This window comes from Ceratotherium simum, chromosome 16 (genome assembly GCF_057802395.1).
Source record: "Ceratotherium simum simum isolate JZ-2026a chromosome 16, ASM5780239v1, whole genome shotgun sequence".
NCBI lineage: Eukaryota > Metazoa > Chordata > Mammalia > Perissodactyla > Rhinocerotidae > Ceratotherium > Ceratotherium simum.
Window position 1 is genome coordinate 29,246,000 of NC_141915.1, and position 25,811 is coordinate 29,271,810.

A 25,811-nucleotide genomic window follows, 5' to 3' on the forward strand; every position below is an offset into this window, starting at 1 on the left:
TCTTACTAACTATCTATTCTGCCTCTATTATCTGAGGCCTGAGCCTCTCTCCATCTTTCCCACATACAGTACTTTCAATTCTATAGAAATTTTGGTCTGATATCTGCCCTTGGGAAAACATGATGTTAACTGCATGCAGCCTCCTGACTTCTATTTCCCCTGATTTGGGGAAAGACATATACAGAATTAAACTCTGCACTCCAGGAAGCCTGTGATGGAGCACTGAACAAATGTTGAAACCCCTGTAAGCACCAAACACTATAGTAAATGCTGAGAATGGATAAAGTACAATCTTTGCCCTGGAAGAGCTCAGTATTCATTTAACAAATATTTATTAAGCATCTGCTAGGTTGCAGACACTATTCTAGATCCTGGAGTTAAAGCAGTGAACAGAAGCAAGGTTCCTGTTTCCCTGGAATTTACTAACTGTAGTAATAAAGTTCCAATGTTCTATAAACAAAGAGGCACGTGAAGACATTCTGGCCATCTGGACATCTGGTATTAACGCATTCAGGCCCACTCCCAAACTGAAGCTATCGGTTGAGAATCTGAATCAACTGTTCTCCATTTCTGTCGGGTTGGTGGTATCCCGGGGCCACGGCGACCTCTAGCGGCCACCCTCCGCCCTGCTGTCTGCTCTGGCTCCCCAGAGGAGAGGAAGGCCCGAACGAAGAGCTGGGTCCTCGGGAGAGTTCCCCAGTCCCTTTACAGACCAGGAGGTCGCAGCTAGCTAGTCGCAAGTTTCCTATCTCTCAGGTAAGAGATCTTTACTCAGGACTGACGGCACCATGCAGGTCACGAAGGACGGCAGGGTCGGTTCGCTGATGAAAAGTGAGGGTTGGAGGAACCCGTCAAGGCGCGGAAGGGGGAACCCTCCCGCCGCCAATCGGAGAAGACCGAGACGGAGCCTCAGGCCCAGCCCTCTCTCTCCTCTCAGCCTGCGGGGTCTTTTCTCCCTTTCTGGCTTCCGGACCGGATGACGGCAGCGAAACCAAAACGGCAACGATAAGCGGAGGGGCCACCAGGGATCTGAGAAGTACCCCCGAGGCAGCGTCGTCACCGGAAGTGGCTGTAAGGCCTGTGCCCCTGCAAGGCCCCGCCCCCAATTGCGCTACCAGTAGGCGACAGGCCGCCCCCACTTCCGGCCCCTGGAGCCATAGTCAGCAGCCCCCCCCCCACCTTTTACTGCTCTCTCATTGGTTGCCGCAGAGACGCGCTGTGATTTCCCATTGGTTGCGTCTCCCCCCTGGCTCCGTGCCTCCTCCCTCCAGGTATAGTCTCGCCTCCCGGCACCCGATAGGCTAAAGGCTGGGAGGGCGTCTGCCCTACTTGACCAATGAGCGGCGTGAAGCGTGAGGGCGGCGGCTGCGTGGTGGGGGCAGGGCGGGATTTAGTGTGGCTATTGGCCAGGGCGGGCACAGACCAGAGATACGATTGGTTGGGGAGAGAGGCACCCTGGTGGGGTCGCAGCTGCGTGGCCTTAGCAGCTGCGGGAGACGGAAGTGGTGAGAGCTCGGCCTCCGAGGGTCGGGCGGACGCGGCCTGGGTGAGTCACCGTGCCCCGTGTACTGCCAGTCTGGGAACCGCAACGACCGCGTCTTGCCCAGCCCCGCCCCGGCCCCACCGGCTTTCGTGAGCCCCGCCCTCTGTCATTCGGGGCTCCGCCTCCGAGTCTTTAGGCTCCGCCCCTAGAATCTGGGCACCTGGGCTCCCCTGCCAGCTTGGCCCGCCCCCTGGGGCCAGATACCCTAGGTCTGGGAACCCTGGGTCTCCCAGGTCTGGTCCTTGTCTCTCTCTCCATTTCCCTGAGGCTGCGTGCCAGTGGGCGGTGAGGCAGCACCTCTGGCTTGCAGCTTTCTGGCTCCCCCATGAGGAAGGGTGAGCTGTGATCAGGAAGGCGGGCAGGACCACAGTTGGAGGCTTTTATCCCGAAGCCTTCCGCGGGGCACTGCTGGACTGCTCCTGAGCTTGGATAGCAGGCATGACGGAAAGTGTCAATGAAACTGGGGCCTGGCTCCCTAAGTGGGCCAGCGAGCCCCATCCTGAAATTTCTGTTGCTTGGGCCAATTTGACAGGTACTGACTCTGAGGCCTGATTCTGTTCCTGTTGTGTGGCCTCCTCCCACTAACCTGCACCCTACTTGGTGTCAAGTACCTTCAGTAGGATCTGTCCAGCCCTGGTGCCTTTTGATCATAGGTTGTGGTCCCCTCCCTCTTCTACTCTGCTTTGGACTCTGCTCCCAGTAAACAGGTCAGGTGGGTGCTACTCCCAGATTCAGAGGCTGGCAGAGCATTCCTGTGGATTCATATCCCCACCAGGGCCAGAAGTGAGTCCTGGTTGGGCAGCCTCTGCCTCTTCAGAGTTGGCAGTTCTTTTGCTCTCCTACAAAGAAAAGGGTTTGGAGTGTTCTACTTTTCCTTCTGGGTCTGGGAACCAGGACTCTTGAGTTCTGCTGAAGAATCGTGGATGCCACTCATTCCTGCTCCAGAACTTTGTGGCTGACTTCAAGCCCTGCAGAATCACTTGTTGCTTTCTCCCCATGTAGCTCCCATTGCCTCTGTCTGGCATGGTGACTTGTGGAGAGGGTGGATTCTCTGGGAGGGAACAGAATAAGAGTTGCAGAGAAGTTCAGGAGTAGATCTGTGGCAGTTGTTGATTCTATGGTGATGTTAATGTGCTCTTTACTCTTATGTTTCTGTGTCTCCTTACAGTGAGAAGCAGGCAGCCAGGACCCTCACCACGGTAGAATGGTGAGTACTCTCTTACCTCAGACCATTGTGTTTCTGTAATCCTTGTGGTTTTCTCCATGAAGCTGCCCCGCCCCTCTTGGACCTTGAGCTCCAGGCTACTCTGTTCAGCTTCTAAACAGGTTCATCTACCCTGGAGATAGATTAGGGTTTCTTTAGATTGCAAAACATCAGCCAATATCCTGGCACTGGGACAGGAAGCCTCAGAAGTATTTTTCTGCACATGTTATGCCATGCCTTCTCCACACTACCACTGGCTTTCTCAGCCGTTTTCATAATGGCTCTTCTCTTGCTTTTCCTGGGTCCTTGATAGAAGCTCTCTGTTCTGGTCTGAAAAGCCAGGCCTCCTTTATCTCAAAATCCTTCTACTTCCTAGTGGGCCCCTTGAATACTGTGGGTACTGTATCAGGAGTGACTCCACTAAAGTTGTGGGGCTTCTCCAGCTCCAAGGTGCTGCTGTCTGTTAAGCTACTGCAGGCAACAGCTGACTGGATATATAGCAGGATAGCACCCTTGAGGTGCCCAGATATCACTGTGTGTGTGTGTGTGTGTGTATGTGTGTGTGTGTGTTTATAATGATCCCAAATAGTTTTCATTAACTGTAACTGCTCTTCTCTCACCCCAAGTTCAGGGAACCCTTTAAGCCTTGAAAGCTAGAGGAGGCAGCAGCGAGATAGGAAGGGAATGGAGAGCTGCAGGCCCTGGCCCAGACCAGGCCCTTGCTCTGGCTGTGTCTCTTCAGTTGTTTCAGGTGTCCCTTGTGCTTAGGGACAGGTTAAGGAATTCAGTTGGTGAGAGGACTTCCTCTTTCTCTCCATAGACATGTGGGTGTGTGGCGTGTGCAGTACCGTTCTGGTTTCTTCTCAGCCTGCTGGTCTTGGCCCCCCACCAACTGGTACCCCTCTCCTTTTTCTCCTCTGTGATACCCTGAAAAGACCATGGGCTTCAGAGTCAGCCTGGTCTAATCCTGAATCCTAGCACCATCACTTCAATACCTTAGGTAAATTGCACATACTCTCTCTAAGCCTGAAGTCTCACCAGTAAAACAGGATAAAGCTTACCTCTTGGGGAGTTAAAAGGTTTTAGTGAGATAATGTTTGAAACATGTCTGGCTCACAGTAGATGCTTAGAAAATGTCAGATTTTCTTCCATTCCTCCCTTCTCCCAAAACCAAAACCAAAGCCCAAGCCCTGGTTTCTGAAAGTTACCAGGCACAGGAAGTGTGGGGTTCCAGCCAGCTGCTTTCGTGACTCTTAATGACATTTTGAGTCTCTTATCACTTCTCCTTATTCCTTTACCCTCTACCCAACTCCCTCCATTCCCCTACCCTTGGGTTTCAAGTTTTATTTTTGCATAGCTTCTGTGGTCCGTAGTTCCAACTCTTCTCTTTCACAGCCTAAGAAATTGTTTCTCCTCCAAGAAGGACTTTCTTACCCAGAAGTCAGAGTATGTGTAACAAGGGAGAGATAGAGCTGAAGGAGTAGGGTTAGGTGGGGGCCACGGAATAAAAATCTCAGAGAATTTCCCTTTCAGGAGTGTTGAATGACCAGCCTGGCACTAGACCAGTGTCCATTCTAAGGGGCAAAAAGGGAGTGGGATTTAGTGAGGTGAGGGGATTGGAGGACATTGTGGACAGGGGTATGGTGTGGCGGTTTTGGAGGGAAAGGAGGAAGTCTTGAAACTGGAAAGGGCCTGGGGTGAAGGTAGGTGGGATCCGTCTTGGGAATTCAGAACAGGCATTGGGGGAACTTAGAGAGGGGGGACGGATGTGTGAACTGAGCAGTGTGAGTGGCTCACCTGGGAAGATGGGAAATGAAAAGATATACGCGGTCCCGTCTTCCCCTCTCACGCCGTCTGGGGACAGTCCCGCAGCCCAAACTCCTGGAAGCCCCTAGACGTCCCCTGGGGACGCCCTCCCACGAGGCCGAGGGGCTGCGGGGCGGGGGCGGCTGAGCCTGGGGCTATGGGCGGGGCCCCGAGGGTCCGCCCCGCCCCCGCCTTCCCCGCGCGGTCCGGGCGCCCCCCTCGCCTCGCTCCCCACCCTTCCGCGCTCGTGCCGGAGGGCGGAGCTGGGCTCGCTCCATTGTGGAAAGGAGGGGAGAAGCGCGCGGGAGCCGCGCTGAGGGCCCGCCGCCAGTGCGCTCGCCTCCTGGTCGCCGCGGCTGCACCTGGCGGGCTCCGCAGCCGGGATGCGGCGGGCGCCCGGGACTGGCGGGCAGCGCAGCGGCTCCGGGGACATGTGCGCTGGCCCAGACCGCCCGCGACCATGAGCCTGACCGCCCGCGTCTCCTGCTCCATGCTCAGCTGCTTCGTAAGTGCCGGCCCGGCCTGCGGGGGCCCGGGAGCCCCAACGCTTGCTGCACCCGCAGCCCCGTCCAGGGCCAGCCCTTGAGATTCCGAATTTCAGCCCATCCCCCTTCCCAAGGCCCCTGGCAGGGGAGAAGGGTTATCCCCTTTCTTTCTTGGACTTGCTTTAATCTTCGGGTGCTGGAGATTGTCGAAGGCCAGGGATGGAAATTCTGTGACCCATCTTGGCCCCGCAGCCGCTGCCCTTGACTGCAGATCTCCAGGCCCCGCCCTGCAGGGGTACATCCTTTTACCTCCGCCTCTCCATCTTGGTCCCACCCGCTGCCTCCTTGCTTGGGGATGTGGGATGTGGCTAGTACGCCCTCTGGGATGTTAGGGGGCTGGTCGAGGAGCGCAGGATATCTGAGCTGTCTCCGTGGCTCCCGTCCCCTCCCCTTTCCACTATTCCATCCCTCACCTGACACTCCAGTCTTTTCTCCTTGACTGTCCCCTAGACAGCCTCTCTTCTCCATCTTCCCTGCCTCTGCGGGCCTCCGTACCTCTGCATCATTCCCAGTCCTCCCCTCCTCCCCCTCTAGCTTAATGCTCCTTCCCAGCTTCCCCCATCTGTCCTCTCAGATGTTCCCACCCCTCCCTTCCTCACCCCCCTTGGGTGTCTGCCAGGCCTCCTCTCTCTTTCCCCTGGCTGTCCTTGGGTCTCCTGGTTCCTCCCAGGCATGTGGATCCCCTCTTTTCCCCTCCCTGGTGATTGGGAGGGGTGTTACTTCTTCTTGCTATGGGTATTCCACAGGAATTCCCCTGAGATCAGCAGGCAGGGCAGGTTGCTTGATAGGTGGTGGGGGCTTGTTAGCAGTGTGGGTCTAACTGGAAAATAAGCTTAGCTTCAGAACACATCCTCCTTTTGAAAGCATCTGTGAAGGCCCTCTAGAGGCATGGGACTGAATCCTTCGTCCCACTTGTCTTTGTCTCCTTCACCCACCAGATTGAAGCCTGAGTGGCCTTAGGTGCCTGCTTTCCCTCTTGTTTCTGTAACCAGCTGCCACACTGGTTCCTTTTCCTCAGGGCAGCACTTCCCATTCCCACTTCTGTCTTACCCTTACAGTATCTTTCTTTTCCTTAGTTTCTGTCCTCCTCCATTTGGAAAATTTTGGTTCTACAGAAGAGTCCCTTTTTGGGGAGCACAGATTCCCAGTTCCTCTTTGAACGTTCTCTTCCGTTATGCTTAACAGGCTTGAGTACTCTGTCCACTTCACTCCTACCACCAAGCCACATCTCCTTGCCCTCCTCTGGTGGCCAGAACCTTTATAAGTGTGTATGGGGTGTATGTGGGTTTATTGAGGGGAGGGGAGCAGAATGAGGCCTAATGGGCCAGTGGAGCCTGGTGACTTAAGGCTGAGGCCTTCCCCACAGGGTGAGGAGGGGCCCCCCAGCCTGGAGTACATCCAAGCCAAGGATCTATTCCCCCCAAAGGAACTAGTGAAAGAGGAGGAGAATCTGCAGGTAAGGAGGAGCTGGGGGCCCAGGGTGGGTGAAACTCTCTGCTGGGTTAAAAACCACCCTCCTTTCTCTCCTTCCCCCCGAAAAAATATCTCCAAGAGGATCTAGTACGGGAGCTCTGGCTTCCTGCTCCGCAGTCTCTGGAGGGAGGGGAGTCTGTCTGTATGTGCATTATGGAGCCTTTGGCCTCAGGGAAAGAAAGGCAGCTTTCCTGTACAGCTGTTGCCTGGTGCTGTTACCATGGAGAGGACTCTTCTCTCCTGCCTTGGCCTAGCTTTTCCAGAGGGGATCCCACAGATCAGGGGTTGGGGAGGGGAATGAAGGGATAACCCACTTCTGGACTGATGGTTCCTCTGCCCCCGGCAGGTGCCCTTCACAGTGCTGCAGGGTGAGGGAGTGGAGTTCCTGGGCCGGGCAACCGATGCCCTCATTGCCATCTCCAACTACAGGCTGCACATCAAGTTCAAGGACTCTGTCATCAACGTGAGTTCCTATCTTGTTCTCCCAGACTCAAGCCAGAATCCCTGTAAGGTTCAAGATGGGATTGCTCCAGTGCTGCACTTAATCATGTCTCCAAAAAGTGGGGGTTCCCTTTTTTTTCTCACTAACCTTTCTTTTCCTGCTTCATTCTCCTAGCTATGGGTTTCTTTCTGTCTCTCTCACTTATTCTCCCTTCCCCTCTTCTCCCTTTCCCCTACTCTGTTGCTGGCCCTTCTAAGGGGCACAGTGGCATTGTTGGAAGAGTGCCACTTACCAACTGTGTCACCTTGGTCAAGTCACCCATGTAAGGCTCAATTTCCTCCCTAATAATAAGGTGTGAAAACACCTGCCTTGCAGGGTTCTTGTGATTATTAATTGGGGTCACAGATGTAGAGGACCCAGCACAGTCACAGGCACTTAACAGGCCCTCAGTAAATGTCAGGTTCCTTCCTTCTATTAATACATCAGCATCTGGGTGAGGGTGGGGATGAGGAGTGATGTGGAGAGTGGGGATCTGAGGTCCAGTTTGCCCTTCCTCTAAAGGTCCCCCTCCGGATGATCGACAGTGTGGAGAGCCGTGATATGTTCCAGTTGCACATTGCCTGCAAGGACTCCAAAGTGGTGAGGTGAGGACAGTGGGGCGTCACTCAGGTCCTCTGGCCCTAGTCCTGCCCAGACCTCTCTGCTGCAGGGTTTCTCTGGAGCAAGAAAGGAAAATACTGCCTCACTTTCCCCATTTAAAAGAAAAGGTGAAAATCCTTTCTGGGTTGGGAGGTCAGTTTATTGACCCACAGTGTCTTGACCTGAAGAAATGGGGATAATGCTCAGCTCATGGGGCTGTCATAAGGATTAAATGAGATAATGTGTGTGAAAGGACCTAGGATGATATCTGGCATACAGCACTCACGTTGTTGGTTCATTGATTTACTCATTTAACATACATTTATTGAGCACCCTACTCTGTGCCAGACTGTTATAAGCATTGGGAATACAGCAGAGAGCAAATAGACAAAATTTTCTGCCCTCGTGGAGCTTAGAGTCCAGTGGGGAGATACCAGCAGTAAATAATAAGGGTAATGGATGTTAAATGCCTTAGTGTAAAGGTAAAGAATAAAGCAGGGAAAGGGGATATGGAGTGCTGTGGGTGATGGCTGTGGCTTTAAACAAAGTGATCAGAGAAGGCCACGCTGGAAAGGGTGCATCTTTTCATATGAGTCAAGGCCTGAAGAGAGTGACCATGTGGGTATTTGAGGGAAGAGTGAGCCAGACAGAGGGAACAGTGAGTGCAGAGGCCCTGAGGTGGGTATGTACCTGGCATATTGGAAGAATGGCAGGGAAGCTAGTGTGGCTGGAGTGGAGTGCACGTGGATGAGGGTAGCAGGATGTGAGATCTGAGAGGTAAGGAGGTGTCAGGCTGATGTAATGACCGGCTTTTACTTTGAGGGAAATGAGAAACCACTGGAGGGTTTTGAGCAAAGGAGTGACGTGGTCTGATTAATGTTTTATAGAATCACTCTGGCTGCTGTATTGAAAATAGATGGAAGGAGGATGGGGGCAAAAGCAAGGGCAGAAGCTGGGAGACTAGTTAAGAAGCTATTGCAGTTACCCAGGTGAGAGATCATGGTGGCCTGTCCAGGGTGGTAGCAGTCAAAATGGTGAGAAGTGGTCAGATTTTTGAAGGGAGAGATGACAGGATTTGTTGACAGATTGGATATGAGAGAAAGAGGAGTCTGGGATGACTCCAAGGATTATTAAAAGATGCCCAGTTTAGAGCCTGCCGTGTGCTCAGGTCTGTAGGGATTCAGAAGGAGAATCCACATTGCCCTTCCCTTCAAGGAGGTTAAAATCTAGTTGCTGAAGGAAGACTTAACATGTGGCAGTATGCAATGGAAAAACTTACTGTTGAACACTAAACACATTAAGAATAAGAGGGGAAGGGGTCTGTGGAACGGAGTAGGCTGGGAAGGCTTCAAGGAAGAAGTGGGACTGAAATTGTCTTCAAAGTATCAGTAGCTTGTGGCGAGGCCAAGAGGAAATGTTAAGCAGAAATGAAAAACCGAGGAGACAGGAATGACATGAGCAGGACTTCCTGCCTGAAGCAGCAGGTTGGTATTAGGGAGTCACGGGAGATAACACAAGGAGTAGCGGACATTCAGTGCCATGGGGTAGCTAGCGTTTAGATTTTCTTTTTTTATAATTTTATTTATTTATTTATTTATTTATTTTTTCCCCCAAAGCCCCAGTAGATAGTTGTATGTCATAGTTGCACATCCTTCTAGTTGCTGTATGTGGGACGTGGCCTCAGCATGGCCGGAGAAGCGGTACGTCGGTGTGCACCCGGGATCCGAACCCGGGCCGCCAGCAGCAGAGCGCGCGCACTTAACCGCTAAGCCACCGGGCCGGCCCGCTAGCGTTTAGATTTGATGGGAGAAATGGTAGGGCCCCATTAGTGGGGATAAGTATGTCTCAAGGACAAAAGTTCTTGGGAAGAGAATTGTCCCAAAGACAATTCCTGTTGAGTGTTGGCCAGTGTCCTTGGTGCTCCCCAGGGTCCCCATGCCTTACCTCCTGCTTTGCAGCCTCCTCTCCCCACAGCCTTCCTGTGGCCGTGTTTTTGACCCATATGCCCAAATGCACACCCACCTCTTGCCTCACTCTGTGGCTTCTTGCTTGGCAGGTGCCACTTCTCCACTTTCAAGCAGTGCCAAGAGTGGCTCTCGAGGCTAAGCCGGGCCACAGCAAGACCTGCCAAGCCTGAGGACCTCTTTGCCTTTGCCTACCACGCCTGGTGCCTGGGGCTGACCGAAGAGGACCAGCATACCCACCTATGTCAGCCAGGTGAGGCCAGGCTGTTTTCTTTGGGAGACGACTTCTTATCTCTTGGTTCTCATCCCTCCTCCACTCCTGGACATGGCGCTCTTGGATGCTGACAGGTGTGGGAACTGTGTTGCAGGAGAGCACATACGATGTCGGCAGGAGGCTGAGCTCACGAGGATGGGCTTTGACCTGCAGAACGTCTGGAGAGTCTCGCATATCAACAGCAACTACAAGTGAGAGGGCAGGGAGTGGGGAACCAAAACACCCATCCAGGCTCAGATCTCCTCCACATGTGGATGAAGCCCAGTGGGCACAGCTCCTGGCTCTGGGAGGGAGGAGGGCTCCTGGTCCCTCTTCCCACAAAGCCACTAGATCTTGTTATCACATGTCTTAGATCAAGCTCGGTGACTCCATCTGGTCTTTTCTCAGACTGTGCCCCAGTTACCCCCAGAAGCTGCTGGTTCCTGTGTGGATCACAGATAAAGAGCTGGAGAATGTGGCTTCCTTCCGCTCCTGGAAGAGGATCCCTGTGGTTGTGTACAGGTGAGGCAGTGGGGGACAGGAAGTAGGGAGGACGTTTTTTTATGCAATAAGGAAAGAGTCAAATGAGGAGGTTTGCGGCAGCCTGGTTGACTGGGAGTTGACACCTTGCAGGGAATGAAATAATTAAAAAAAAAAACTGCCTCAATTTTTTTCTCTCAGAGATGAGACTTTTGGAGAGTATATTCCTTTTACTTGTTTTTGAGGACATGTGTGTGTAAAATATTGCATTAGAGCAGAGGTTGGCAACCTGTTGCCTGCGAGCCAAATCCAGCCTGCAGCCTGTTTTATGTACAGCCTGTGAGCTATGAATGGTTTTTACATTTTTAAAGGGTTATTTAAAAAAAAAAACAAAAGACAGAAAGAAGAATGTGTGACAGAGACTGGCTGTGACATGCAAAGCCGGAAATTTATCGTCTGGTTCTTTACTGAAAGAGCTTGCTGACCTCTCCACTAGAACATTGTAGCTAAAATAGAGAGACAGGTAGTAGCCAGGAGGTTTGGAGGTGTTCGTGCTCTGGGCTCAGGCTTGTTCTCCTGTTGGCTGTCTGTACCAGGAGCAGGTGCTGTGCAGATTTGATGAGTCGAGGTCACCTTGGGAACACAGAGCCCATTTGAGAAATGTGTGTGACAGCGCTTTGTAAACTGTAAAGCCCTCTAGATGTGTTAAGGGCTTTGGTTGTTATTGTCATGGCCTGGATGAACCACTGCTGTTTGCTGGAGATCTTGGTCTGGCCCCCTGGGGTCTCGGTGGTAGGCCTCTGGGGGCTGCGAATGCCAAGGGCATGATGGTTTCTGCTGTTTTGTCAGGCACCTGCGCAATGGGGCTGCCATCGCCCGCTGCAGCCAGCCCGAGATCAGCTGGTGGGGCTGGCGCAATGCTGATGATGAGTACCTGGTCACATCCATCGCTAAAGCCTGTGCCCTGGACCCGGGGACAAGGGCCACTGGGGGCTCCCTCAGCACCGGGAATAGTGATGCCAGCGAGGCATGTGACACTGACTTCGGTAAGGTGTGGATGGTGCTGGCCCCTGGGGGAGCGGGCCTCCACCTTGGCCTCGTTGGCTTCCAGGGAGCCCCCAGTGAGAGGATGGGAAGAGAAGAACACACAGAGTGCCTGGTCCCTGCCTTTTGGGAGGCTCTGGGGTGTGAGGGATCTCTAGTTGTATGTTCTTCTCTTCTGAAAGGGAGTACCCCAAGGGAGAGTGAGGATGGGTGGCTGGCTGACCCAGGGTCTTCTGCCTGCTATGTATTTAGATTCCTCTCTGACTGCGTGCTCTGGAGTGGAGAGCACAGCGGCCCCCCAGAAACTGCTGATTCTGGATGCTCGATCCTACACGGCGGCAGTGGCTAACCGGGCCAAGGGTGGAGGCTGTGAGTGTGAAGGTATTGCTGTTATCCCAGTGTCTGCAGCCTGTCTGTGCTCTGGGGAACTTTGGTGAGGAGGGCGCTGGGGGCAGCTTGTGTAGTAGAAAGAGCCAAACAAACCTGGTTTGGAATCAGGACTCTGCCACATACTAGCTATGACTATGATTAAGTTGTTTAATCTGTCTACGTTTTACTTTCATATCTGTAAAATGGGGATGATACATGCCTTGCAAATTTGTTGGGATGATTAGAGGTTACATATATAAAATTATTGGCACAGAGCAGCTACTGTTTATTGAGAATTTACTCTATATGGTCATTACTAATAGTACTATGGCTATCATTTGTCATTAACATTATTACTAACTACTATTAGTATATGGCACCTGAGCATCCAGAGATAAAAGGGTGGTTTAGATTTCCAGAGCATATTCAGTTCCCATCCTGGAGTGTTCTGCCCTGCCAGGGAAGCTTTGCCCACTGGGGCTGCTCTTGTCCTGGATGCCTGTTTCCAGGACATGCTTTCATGCTCCACTCTCCTCTTTTACGTCTACAGAGTACTACCCCAACTGTGAGGTCGTGTTCATGGGAATGGCCAACATCCATGCCATCCGGAACAGCTTCCAGTACCTGCGGGCTGTGTGCAGCCAGATGCCTGATCCCAGCAAGTAGGTGTTCCCTGCTCTGATTCTATCCTCCCGTGTCTCACCCCTTCCCCAGTACTTCTTGTTCTTGGAGGATCAGATGGGGAGATGGGAAGTGTGCAGGTACAGGAGACTTGAGGGCCTGGTGCAATAGGCCAGTTCCAAGAACACTTCTTCTGCTTCTCAGCCAACACTTTGGCATGGCCACAGGACATTGGGTTCCTTTTGTTTGGGTCAGTTGTCCTACTCAAAGAACAAAGAGAACTGGGGCAAGAAATTGGCTAAATGGGTATGTGTTGCTTCCCAGTTTCTCTCTCAGTCCCAAGAGTCTCTTGTCTGCCTCAGGCTCTGTCTTCCCTACCTTCCTGCTAGATATCTCTTGGCAGAAAGGCCATGGGCTGGACCTCTTGGCTTCAGCTCTCACTAAGGACTTTGTTAGGTGTGGCTGGCTTTGGGTGGTGGAGAGCCACTTGTAGCCTCAGTGCCCTTGGTGACTGACTTGATTTCTGCTTTTGTGTAGCTGGTTGTCTGCACTGGAGAGCACCAAATGGCTGCAGCACTTGTCGGTAATGCTAAAGGCAGCTGTGCTTGTGGCTAATACAGTAGACCGAGAAGGCCGGCCTGTGCTGGTACACTGCTCAGACGGCTGGGACCGGACGCCACAGATTGTAGCCCTAGCCAAAATACTGCTGGACCCGTATTACAGGACACTGGAGGTATTGAGAGGACTTGGGTGGGAAAGAACAGAGGGAAGGGGGGATGGGGAAGGTGTTGGGCCCTCTGGATCTGTCTCGGGGATCTTTCAGTAGAGGACATTGGTGGCTTTGTGTCCTCTTCTAGGATCATTCCTATTCTTCTCTGAAGCTGCCAGCTCCTGCTTCAGGCATCCCCTGGGGAGTGGCACACTAGCCTTTCCAGAGAGGCCCTGTGCTTGAACTCTTTCTTCTTTGCAGGGCTTCCAAGTATTAGTAGAGTCCGACTGGCTGGATTTTGGACACAAGTTTGGAGATCGCTGTGGCCACCAGGAGAATGCAGAGGACCAAAACGAGCAATGCCCTGTGTTCCTCCAGTGGCTTGATTCTGTTCATCAGTTGCTCAAGCAGTTCCCCTGCCTGTTCGAGTTTAACGAAGCATTCCTGGTAAGTCCTAAAGCCTGTGACCGGGGTGGGGGGACACTGGCCGAGGCCACAGGTGCAAGCTGTCTTGGCCCCTAGGTAAAACTGGTGCAGCACACATACTCCTGCCTCTATGGCACGTTCCTGGCCAACAACCCCTGTGAGCGAGAGAAGCGCAACATCTACAAGCGGACCTGCTCTGTGTGGGCTCTCCTGCGAGCTGGCAATAAGAACTTTCATAACTTCCTCTACACACCTGGCTCAGACATGGTAAGTCCAAACCCTTATCCTGTAGGTGCCACTTGGAGACCTGTAGGGAGAACAGGCTGAATCAGTGGGGAGAACGTAGGGCCAAAGGCTTAGGGAAGGAAGAGGGACCTGGAACATCTCACAAAACACTGGTATGGGGCTGCTTCCCTAGGTCCTGCATCCTGTGTGTCATGTCCGGGCCCTGCACCTCTGGACAGCTGTTTATTTGCCAGCATCGTCTCCATGTACACTTGGGGAGGAGAACATGGACCTTTACCTTTCCCCAGTGGCTCAGAGCCAGGAGTTCTCCGGCCGCTCTCTGGACAGGTAAGAAGAGCCCTTTTTGCTTTCCCTCTCTCTGCTAGGAAGCCAGTAACTGCTTTGTGTCTTTCCTAAATGCTGTTCTCTTTCTTTTTTTTTTTTTTGTGAGGAAGATGAGCCCTGAGCTAACATCCATGCCAATCCTCCTCGTTTTGCTGAGGAAGACCAGCCCTGAGCTAACATCTATTGCCAATCCTCCTCCTTTTTTTCCCTTTTTCTCCCCAAAGCCCCAGTAGATAGTTGTATGTCACAGTTGCACATCCTTCTAGTTGGTGTATGTGGGATGCCGCCTCAGCATGGCCGGACAAGCGGTGCGTTGGTGCGCGCCCGGAATCCAAACCCGGGCCGCCGGTAGTGGAGAACGCGCACTTAACCACTAAGCTGCGGGGCTGGCCCCTGTTCTCTTTCTTTTATGAGATATTTAAAAGCAACTTCTTGAGTCAGTTGAAGGAGAAACTTGGCCCAGGACTTGTAGCTAGGCTGGAGTGCACTCTGTGTGTTTTCAAGGTCCTGTCTTAAGATAAGTGTATCATAATTTATATAACCTGTTTCCTACTGATCATTTAGGTGATTTCTGTTTTTTATCATTACAGGTAGTGCTTTAGTTAACATCCTTATGTGTGTATACTTTTTAAAAAAATTGTGGTAAAAAACACATAACATAATATTTACCATCTGAACCATTTTTAAGTGTACAGTTCGGTATTACGTTTGTTTTTTTTTTTTTTAATTTTATTTATGTTTTTCCCCCAAAGCTCCAGTAGATAGTTGTATGTCATAGTTGCACATCCTTCCAGTTGCTGTGTGTGGGACGCAGCCTCAGCGTGGCTGGAGAAGCGGTGCGCCGGTGCGCACCTGGGATATGAACCCGGGCCGCCAGCAGTGTAGCACGTGCACCTAACCGCTAAGCCACGGGGCCAGCCCTCAGTATTACCTTTTATGTGTATCTTTGCATTTGTGCTAGCATTTCTGCCGGATAAATTCCTAGAAACGCAAATGTTGGATTCAAAGGATATGTACATTTCAAATTTTTTTGTGTGTGTGAGGAAGATTAGCACTGAGCTAACGTCTGTTGCCAATCCTCCTCTTTTTGCCGAGGAAGATTGGCCCTGGGCTAACGTCCATGCCCATCTTCCTCTATTTTATGTGGGACACTGCCACAGCATGGCTTGATAAACGGTGCGTTGGTCCGTGCCCAGGATCCGAACCTGCAAACCCCAGGTTGCCGAAGCAGAGCCTGCGAACTTAATTACTATGCCATTGGGCCGACCCCACGTTTCAAATTTTGATCTTTGTTTATTGGTGTAAGATTTTTAAAGTTAAAATATAACTTATATTATTGGTTGAATATTATAAAGGAAAATAAAAACCCACCCCCCCTAAATTATTGGCTTTAGGGTCTTGGGAACTGAGTCCATTGTTGGGCCCATATAGGCTCCAGGAATTCTGTGATTTTCTCCTTCTCCACAGTATGCAGAATTTGGGTATAGGTTCATAAGTTTACTTCCAGGGAGATGGGCCATAACTTTATCAGATTCTCAATAAGTTCTGTGACCCATTTAATAATCATTGCCTTAAATCCATATTTAACTTTTCAATTCAATAAAATGTCTCTTTAATGCCTACAAGTTGCCTAGTTACTATACTAGGATTTATGGGCTGTACCAGAGAAATAGAAGATATTGATCCTATTTAAGATATTTGTAAAAAGCTGTAAGATGTACGGCAACTAGAGAACGATTCTAAGTCAGCATTTAAGCAGACAAGAATGTGTGTAGTTCAAAGCTATTGGAGAAATGAGAAGTGAGAAAGGGGTCGTTTGGTGACTGTTTACCCAGAGAAGTTTTCATGGAAGACCAGACAGGAACGATGGCTTTTTTGTGTCCCTAGTATCTGGCTCAAGGCCTGGCACATAATAGGTGCTTTAGTAAATGCCTAAATAAAAAAAGAAATGGAATAAAGGGAGCTGTGAGCTTGGTAACAAGGTTAGTGGAGAGAAGTCCTAGGAATTGGATACACGAAAGATAGTTTGGGGGGGAAAAAGAAAAAAGAACTTCTCTGGAGCTGGCAGGGGTTGGGAAGGGGCTATTTTGAGGAATAGCAACAAATATATATAGGAGAGTTCATTGAGAGCTTTAAACATTACACTGAGGAGTTTATTTTGATTCAGTTGTCGATAGTAAGTCATTGCAGGAAGTCATTGTGACCAGTGACAATGGGATTTTTGGAGAACTAATCAGTGAGCAGAGTAGTTGGAGACACAGAGACCAGCCAGCACTGTTGTAATTCAGATATGAGGGGATGAGTCCTTGGAAAAGAGAAAGGATTAAATTCAGAGACGTTGTAGAAAAATCATTAGCAGGCTCTGGAGTTGATTGAATGTTGGAGGGTGGAAGTGAAGAGTAAAGAGGACCAGTCAAAGACATGCCCCAAGTCTCTGAGCTTAGAAACCAGAAGGATGTCAGTACCACCTATAGACACTGAAAAGTTGAGAAGATGAGTCAGTTTGCGGAGAAGGAGGAGATGCAGGCAGGTTGGGATTGAAATGTTAGCTGACAGCAAAGAGGCGGTTTGCTGTAGGCAGTTCAAGATGGAACGTTGGATTTGGAGGAATAAGTAGTATAAAAATTTTAAAGGAAATGGTTTCTTTAACAGCTGACCTGATTTACCTTTGGTCCTACCTTTCCCTAGATCAACAATGTCCTGCCCTCTTTCCTCTTCTTCCATTAAAGTCTAACACATTCTTCTATACCTAGCTCAAATCCTACCCTCTCTCTGTAGCTTTCCCTGACACCCTAGCTGGATGAGTTCTGTTTGTCCTAAACTCCTCGGGCATTGTTGTCTCTCCCAGCTTTATTGATTAAACCTTTGGTGCACAAAGGAATCAGCTGTGGAGAATGGCAGACTGTTGATATCGTTGAATCTGAATGAAGAATACATGGGAGTTCTTCATACTCTTCTCTCTACTTCTTTTGTATGTTTGGAAGTTTCCATAATAAGTAAAACAAAAAAAGAAAAAAGAAAAAAACCAAGTTAGCTGTAGTACTTTTTAAAAAGACAGATGCCTACGTCTTACTTTTGGCCATTCTCATTCAGTAGGTCTTGGATGGGCCCCGGTTGTATATCTAGAAGATCTATAGAAGGTCCTGATATATACCAAATATTGAACCCCACTGGTCTATTTCATTCAACTGGCACCGAGCAGTGGAAACTTTTTTTTTTTTTAATTTACTTATTTATTTTTTTCCCGAAAACCCCCGTAGATAGTTGTAGGGCATAGCTGCACATCCTTCTAGTTGCTGTATGTGGGACGCGGCCTCAGCATGGCCGGAGAAGCGGTGCGTCGGTGCACGCCCGGGATCCGAATCCGGGCCGCCAGCAGCGGAGCGCACGCACTTAACCGCTAAGCCACGGGGCTGGCCCAAGCAGTGGAAATTTGATGTTGTTAGATTTTAAGCTTATTCATTCATTTCTCAAATTGTTTGACTAGCTCTGTGCTAGGCGCTGGGGATTTAAATAAGACACAGTTCTGCCCTCAAGGCACTTTAGTAGAGGGAGATAAACAAGTAAACAGTAAGTGCAATAATATAGGAAGCACTGAGCAATGTGTTTTGATGCAGATTATTTTGTTCAATTCTCATGATGGCTTTGAGGGGTTGGTTCTTTACCTTTCTCCCATAGATGAGGGAACTGAGGCTTAGAGAAGTTAAGGTCACGGGCTAAAAAGTTGTCAAGCTGGGATTCGAGCTTGGGACTCCAGAGCCTGTAATTATAACCATTGCTATTGCCTTCCTGGAATTTCATATCACACATGCACAAAAAAAATTGATCACAAAAGTAAAATCAACCACAAAAATACTTTTAAAATGTTACAAGTTTCAAAGACCAAACACTTAAAAAAGAATCAGCTATATTGTTTAACTCTATGGGGGATTTTCCTGTATGGGCTGGACTGACTGAGGCATCTGAAAATAGGAGTCCAGTGAAGTCTCCATGGTTTTCTGGGGAATTTCCCTGAAGTTTTCGTTGCTCTAAGGACTTTTGAATTGTCTTAAAAATCAGGGTGGTCATTCTTGAAAATGTTCGTTACCCATTTGGCATGTTGGAATGCCTCTAGAACTCTTTGAGTGCTGTATACCAGGGGACGTTTCCATGGTGACTTAGGACTCTGAGGGGCATGCTGCTGCTAAGTGGTTGTGAAAAGCTGTGTTTAGGGACAATTTATAATAAGGAAAGTTGTAAAAATGAGGAGTTTTGAGTGTAGTCTTAATAAGTTCGTGGTTGGTTGCCTATATTTTGAATCCTCATAGCATCCTACAAGGTATAATTTATTATTATCATTTTACAGAGGAGGAAATCAAGTGTCTGAGAAGTTAAATAACTTACTTGTAGTCACATAGCTAATCAGTGTCAGAGCCAATATTGTCTAGCTCCAAAACCCATCTTCTTTCTGTCTTACTGTGTGTGATGGAGGCAGTTGGACATTAGGTTTGAGGCTCAAGTGTGTCCCTAGCTGGAATAGTAGATTTAGAAGGCATCAGCATAGAAGGCAGTTGAAACCATGGTTGAGATTGTCCAGTGAGATTGTGTAGGGTGAGGACTGATGAAAGCTGAGGACAGATTTTAGGTTCTTGAGGACAGGGTTCATGTCCTACACTCTTTGCAGAGTAGACTTGTTGCAATGAACATTGGTTTTTTTTTTTTTTTTTTTTTTTTTTTTTTTAAAGATTTTATTTATTTATTTTTCCCCCAAAGCCCCAGTACATAGTTGTCTGTCATAGCTGCACATCCTTCTAGTTGCTGTATGTGGGATGCGGCCTCAGCATGGCTGGAGGCGTGGTGCCTCGGTGCGCACCCGGGATCCGAACCCGGGCCGCCGGCAGCGGAGAGCACGCACTTAACCGCTAAGCCACGGGGCCGGCCCTGAACATTGGTTTTTTGTAATCTTAAATGTCGTTATGTTTTGTGAACTCTGGCTTTGATAATTGCTTTGATGACCTGAGTTTGTATATTGGAGGTGGCTCCCATTTTCTGACCTGGAGGTATTGTGTTTGTCATTCCAGATTACCTAAAACCAGATCAATGGATGATCTTCTTTCTGCCTGTGACACAAGCAGCCCGCTGACTCGCACATCCAGTGACCCTAACCTGAATAACCACTGTCAGGAGGCCAGAGTAGGCCTGGAGCCCTGGCACAGCAATCCCGAGGGATCAGAGGCAACCTTTGTGGAATCTGGGGTAGGAGGTCCTCAGCAGACTGTAGCAGAAATGAGTCTTCCCCCTCTGCCCAGCAGCCAGAAAGACTACTTGAGCAATAAACCTTTCAAGAGTCACAAAAGCTGTTCTCCAAGTTACAAACTGCTTAATACCACAGTGCCCCAGGAAATGAAGAGTGACACCTCTGATCCTGAGATTAAAGTCCTGGAAGAGACTAAGGCACCAGCTCCAGACCCTCCTGCCCAGGATGGGCTGGGTAGGACTTTAGATGGCACAGAGGGGCCACCTGAACATTGTCCTGAAAGAGAAGCTGTCAGTGTACTCTCTAAAGTTGTTTCCAGCAAGTGTGATGGAATTTGTGATTTTCCTGAATCTTTCCAAGACTCCCTTAAAGGCACCCCACAACAGGCCCAGCTAGGCTCCGTGCTAGGTGTGCCCTCCAGATGTGCTCCAAATCACAGTCTGGGCACCCTTTGCAAACCAAATGCTACCTGCCAAACTCCTCCAGATCCAAGCGCTGACTTCCTCAGCCAAGATCCCCCAGGGTCTGTGGCTGTAGCAAGGATCTCCCACCAGGAACAGCCCAGTTCTGTGCCAGATCTGACTCATAGGGAGGAAGACACTGGCAAAAGAGGGAATAACAGAAATGGGCAGTTATTGGAAAATCCTCGCTTTGGGAAAGTGCCATTGGAATTGGCCCGAAAGCCAATTTCTCAGAGCCAGATAAGTGAGTTCTCTTTTTTAGGGTCCAACTGGGACAGCTTCCAAGGGATGGTGACTTCATTCCCGAGTGGGGAGACCACCCCTCGGCGGCTGCTTTCCTATGGCTGTTGTAGCAAAAGGTCGAGCAGTAAGCAGATGCGTGCAATGGGGCCCTGCTTTGGGGGCCACTGGGCTCAGAGAGAAGGGGTGAAGTCACCGGTCTGTTCTAGTCATTCCAGTGGACATTGTACTGGTCCAGGAGGAAAAAACAACCGGATGTGGTTTTCCGGTCACCCAAAGCAGGTCTCCAGCACAAAGCCTGTTCCACTGAGCTGCCCTTCTCCAGTGCCTCCTCTCTACCTGGATGATGATGGACTCCCCTTTCCCACGGATGTGATCCAGCATCGATTACGGCAGATTGAAGCAGGGTACAAGCAAGAGGTGGAGCAGCTGCGTCGACAGGTGCGTGAGCTTCAGATGAGGCTGGACATCCGTCACTGCTGTGCCCCTCCAGCAGAGCCCCCCATGGACTATGAGGATGATTTTGTAAGTATTCATCTACCGACATCCATCCATTTATTCTATCCATCCAATTTTCCATCCATTCAGCATTCATTCATTGGGTCCTTGCTGTGTGCCACTGCGTTAGGTGGTTGGGCTGTAGGATGAAAGACATAGTCCCTGCTCTCAAGGAGCTCATAGTCTATTGGGAGAGACAAGCAACAATTAGAATGGTGTTCTTAAGTGTTATGGTTGAGGGAAGCATCAGGTGTTGGGGGCCAGGGTAAAGTGAAAGGTCAGGGAAGGTTTTCCTGAGAAGATAATGCTTGAGCTGAAAGGTGAAGAATGTGTCATGTTTAGCTAGGTAGACAGTGAAAAGGAAATACCATTTGCAGAAGCATGGAGGCAGTAGGTACTCCAGTGGTCTGGCTTGCACAAAGGGCTAGGGTGTGTTTGTGTGCATGTGCATGTACACTTGTGCTGGGACTGTGAGGGAGGGAGTTGAGTATTGCAGTGGGAAGTGATATTAGAGAAGTAGACAAGGACTGGAAGGGTCAGCTTGAGTTCCCTTCTTGTTTGGATTCTACCCTCAAGGCAATAAAATTTTTGGCCAGTGAGTAACATGATCAGGTTTGTATTTTAAGAATATTACTCTGGCAATAGTGTGTCAAATGGATGAGGCGGTTAAAACCCAGGTTGGGAGGCTGGTTAGGATGTTTTGGAATAATCCAGATGAGAGATGATGAGGACCATCCAGGCTTCACTCTGTTGGGAGGCCCTGGGTCCAGTACAGTAGTCCTTGGGGAGCTTCTAGGAGTCAGCTTCTTGCCCATAATATCCTATCATCCACACAAGCACTGCCTTTCCTCCTGTTAAGACATTCCCACTTGCCTGCTGCCCAGTTGCTGGGATGGGATGGTCGGGGCTAACAACTTCTTACTATTCAGGGTGATGATTTAGAACAGGAGTCAGCAAACTTTTTTGGTAAAGGGCCAGATAGTAAATACTTTCAGTTTTGTGGAACATATAGTCTCTGTCACAGCTACTCAGCTCTGCTTTCCATAGACAATATGTAAACAAATGAGTGTGGCCGTCTTCCAATAAAACTTGATTTACAAAAACAGGTAGTGGGCTAGATTTGGCCTGTGGACTATAGTTTGTGAACCCCTGGTTTAGAATGTAACAAGAGAAATATTCTTTCCATGCTGTGATATAGGTTAAGAGCATGGATCTGAAGCCAGAATACTAGGTTCAAATCCCCGGTTTACTACTTATTAGCTCTTAACTTTCTCTGTGGCTGAGTTTCCTTATTTGTAAAATGGGGGTAATAACAGTACACACATAAGATTGTTGTGAGGAGTTAAAGAAGTTCACACATGTAATGCACTTAGAACACTGCCTCACGCATAGTAAACAATAAATGTTAGTGGTGATGAAGATGATGTTGATGGCTTTGCCTTTTCTTCAGACATGTTTGAAAGAGTCAGATGGCAGTGATACAGAAGATTTTGGTTCAGATCACAGTGAAGACTGCCTTTCAGAAGCAAGCTGGGAACCTGTTGATAAGAAAGAGACTGAGGTATGTCCAGGCAAATACGTGGTGGAAACTTCTGCGAGCCAGTGAGTTCTCATATTTCTCAGAGATAGGTGACATGCTATACACTGAGCTCTCCCCCAGGTAAGTATTTTCTTTCTGGGCAAGTAGTGGCCAACTCTAAAGACAAGCCTTGTTGTTTTCTCCTGGGATGCTTTCCTTGTTGCAATGTCACTCTTCCACTTTGTTGGCAAGGACCTGAAATTTTTCCTTGTGCCTTCTGTTAGGTGACTCGCTGGGTTCCAGACCATATGGCATCACATTGCTATAACTGTGACTGTGAATTCTGGTTGGCCAAACGAAGACACCATTGCAGGTAAGATGTTTTATATGATTTGGTATGGCTCGTAAAGCAGTGAGGTATATATATATATGAACTAAATTGAATTAATCCGAAAATGGAGACATCTTTATAGGAACTATTTTTGTTTTCCCCCAACTTTTCTCTTTATTTACTCATTCACGTAAGGCCTTTTAGGGTATCATTCATTCTGAGTATTTTGGCATTTCTGATGAACTCTTCCCTCTTTGTGTTTTGGCAGAAATTGTGGGAATGTATTTTGTGCTGGCTGCTGCCATCTGAAGTTGCCCATTCCTGATCAACAGCTCTATGACCCGGTTCTCGTCTGTAACTCATGTTATGAACACATCCAAGTATCTCGTGCCAGGGAACTCATGAGCCAACATCTGAAGAAACCCATTGCTACAGCTTCCAGTTGAATGCCAGAGGAGATGACCTGTCCAATTTTAGCAGGTTTGAAGGGAGGATCTGCTTCGGGTGTAGTTTTGAAGGTTCCTTGGTGTAGCTCATGAAATCACAGAGCTCAAAGATACCGTCATGAAAAATCCTCCTTGGTACCATGAGACTGGAGCAGAGGAATTCCAATTTGGCAGGACGTCCTCTACTGGTGAGACCCTCACCTGGGGGTAATGGTCCTGGCCCAGACCCAGAGTCTGGAAGCTTTATGTTGAGTTGGTGACTCCAGCTTCTTTCTCCTGGGGGTCACAAGATGATGATTTCATAGATACTGCCTGGTGATGCGTGCCCCAAACAGCAATAGAAAGGCATATATATAACCAAACTCCAAGTGAAAAGCAGATCCATCTCTCCTCCACCTTGAAAAAAGCAGATTACAGTATATAAGATAGGAATTCCTATCCCATCAAAATGAACTCTACCCTGTACCTCTGTGCTCTGTGTCTGTGCATGAAGGCTCAGTCTTTAGAGGCACTCCCTCTAGTTGCATTAGTTCCGTCTTTCTGTGGAGTTTGGTTTAAAGACTGGTTCAGCAAGTGGAAGTTTTGCTGTATTTTTCACGTGGCTCACTGGCCGGCATCAGTGAATATTCAATTTAGGGGGATGGTTCTAGAGAGTGAGACATTTTTGGGAGCAGAGGAGAACTCTGCTGATGTTCAGTCCTGGCAAAAATCAGTTATTTTGAGCTGTGAAGGCAGTAGTCTCTTATTCAGCGGCAGCTCTTGAGGTATGCACTGTGAAGAATGAGAAGGGAAAAGCAGAAATGATCCTTGTGAAATATTTGCAGATTGTGCCCTACCCTTTGCGCCTGACTTTTCTTAGTTGTCCTGGTGCTAACACAGGAGCTACACCTTGATCCTCTTCTGGCATGAAAAAAAAAAATGGTTTTTTTTAATTTTTTTGATGTGTTCCATTGCCCACTTCCCTCATGTTGTCTTTCCCTTGGCTGCTGCCTCCTCTGGGTCACACTGCTTCTTATCCTGGACACTTGACACCTTGAGGGTAGAATTTAGTGTTTGGTTTTTACCTCCTAGAATATGCTGTTTGGTATGTGAGGGTTTCAGTACAAATGCTGCTGTCTTTTTCTGTGCACTTAACAATGGAACCCAAACAGAAGAGAATAAAGCCTTGATACCAAAATTGGGAGAGAAAATGTGTCCATTTGGACCAAACATTGTTTTTTTGTTTTGTTTTTTTTCATCTTAATATGTACCAGTGGCACGTAACCAAAAGATACAGTGATATAGCCATGTACCATGGTTGCGACAGATACAGTCTCCTTGACCTGTAATGAAACCACTAGGATTTCCTTTATACATTTTCCTTAATTTGTTGGTGTATAAAAGGTAAATTACACTTAGGCTTATCCTGTTTTAAAACTATTGTAGCTGTCTGTCTAAGTGCCACTCTCATGTTGCTTCCTAGAAAAAAATTTTTTCATTCTAAAATAACTAGGATCTGCATTTAGAACAAGAATTGTTATTTGTCCTGAGCTTTTCTTCAGTCCTACAGAGAAGCATCTGTGCTTTTATACTTGCCATGGATGTAACCTAAAAAGTTTTGGCGTATTTAGGTCAGCCTAGCAGAACTTTTTTTTCATTTAAATGGAGTTGAATAATGAAGATTTTGTGTCTGGGAAATTCCTGAGATCACTGAAAAAGTAACAAACTATTCCTTGTCTCTGATATGTGAAATTCTTCTAAGCATTTTCTCAATCATTAAAATTTACTGCCAGTTGTGAGTGGCTTTTTAATTAATTTGACTTGCATTGCACTTCACTCTGCCCGTTTTCAGGGGGAGTAGGATTGGTGATATTTGAGGAGACTGTATCTGTCTACTTTGTGTGGCTGTTTTGAGGGACTGTCCCATCAGTGAACATACTGCATGGACTTGGAGAGAGTCTCTGGGCTCTAGGCTCAGATGTATTCATCAAATACTCCTTTCAGAGCTCTTGTGGGTGTAAGTGACATGATGTGGCCAAAAATCCAAACTGTGCAGTTGCGTTGTGACAAACATGCAATGTGCTGTAAAAACTCAATACAATTTAAATAAAATCTCTATATTAGTGCTGCTTTGTTGGGTCTTTTTATTGATTTTAATTTCTAAGAAAACAATCCTCATTTTTTCTTTGACCATAAGAAAGAACTACGTTATACCCCTTTGTCCCAACCATTTCCATTTTTTTAATGGCCCTCTCTTTTTATCAGCACAGCTCCTGTTATATTCTTATTTATTGATTAGATAGGGACTTATCCTTATGGATACTGTAGAATTCTATACCATCTCATGTGAGCTTTATTTCTCTTTGTCTAAAATTTCACCAGCTGGTTGATCAGGCAGGCAGGTTTGTACCTAGAGCCTCCTGATTCCCTCCTCATAGGCACCTCCGTTCTCATCCTTTGAGTAAACCGTCCTGAGCAAAATACTGGCTTAAAATAGTATATTTAAAAATATATAAAACGGTACCATTTAAAAGGTGAATTTGTTTACTCAGGATACTATACCACCATCACCATTTTTATCTGGAGAGACGAGCGATTCAACTGTTAGTACTATGAGAGTTAGGCCCTTTGTTCTCAAGAACGACTGGCTTTGTATTGAACAATTTCTGAATTCTAAATCCCCACATGCTAGTTGTGCGATACAGGAATCTTAGTATTCCATGGGGGATAATCGGGCTTCTTTCTTTGCAGGACTTAACACCACCTGGTGGGTGGCAATTCCCAGCGATTTTAGGACTTCCAGGGAGGGTGACTGTCTCCCGCGGCGACCCCGGCTGCTGCACGTGGCGGGGGCCACGCGGCGTCGCGCGGGCCCGGGTGCGCGGCGTCGAGGGGGGCGGGCCGGCTGGCGCCGCGTCGGCCGCGCGGCGGGAACTCGAGGCCCCATTGGCCACGCTGGGAGGCAAGGCGGGGGCTCGTGCGCCAACGGTCCCCGGGTCCGCGGCGGCCGGGC

The 25,811-nt window shown here is 48.8% G+C and overlaps 1 protein-coding gene across 2 annotated transcripts; it reads left to right on the forward strand.

Moving 5' to 3' along the window:
- Positions 1-1,466: 1,466 nt before the first annotated feature.
- MTMR4 (myotubularin related protein 4) lies at positions 1,467-24,924 on the forward strand. 2 transcript variants are annotated; one of them, XM_014790878.2, is made up of 19 exons: positions 1,467-1,546; positions 2,712-2,750; positions 6,465-6,554; positions 6,918-7,034; positions 7,575-7,657; positions 9,709-9,869; positions 9,985-10,081; positions 10,278-10,391; positions 11,199-11,395; positions 11,646-11,774; positions 12,313-12,424; positions 12,921-13,116; positions 13,354-13,539; positions 13,615-13,785; positions 13,937-14,091; positions 19,149-20,550; positions 21,974-22,084; positions 22,327-22,415; positions 22,642-24,924. In XM_014790878.2, exons 2-19 carry the CDS (start codon positions 2,748-2,750, stop codon positions 22,817-22,819), a joined length of 3,591 nt encoding a protein of 1,196 aa, XP_014646364.1. In that variant the 5' UTR covers positions 1,467-1,546; positions 2,712-2,747; the 3' UTR covers positions 22,820-24,924. The 2 variants fall into 2 exon arrangements, with proteins under 2 accessions (XP_014646364.1, XP_014646362.2); XM_014790876.2 differs by lacking the exons at positions 1,467-1,546; positions 2,712-2,750 and adding an exon at positions 4,839-5,058.
- The last annotated feature ends 887 nt before the right edge of the window (positions 24,925-25,811 follow it).

What these genes read in the sequence shown, in the direction of transcription:
- MTMR4 (XM_014790876.2), top strand. Translation starts at nt 5,014, where the DNA reads ATGAGCCTGACCGCCCGCGTCTCCTGCTCCATGCTCAGCTGCTTC. An exon ending in GGCATGTGACACTGACTTCG is followed by an intron (nt 11,396 to 11,645) that starts GTAAGGTGTGGA and finishes CTATGTATTTAG; the next exon opens with ATTCCTCTCTGACTGCGTGC. An exon ending in AAACGAAGACACCATTGCAG is followed by an intron (nt 22,416 to 22,641) that starts GTAAGATGTTTT and finishes GTGTTTTGGCAG; the next exon opens with AAATTGTGGGAATGTATTTT.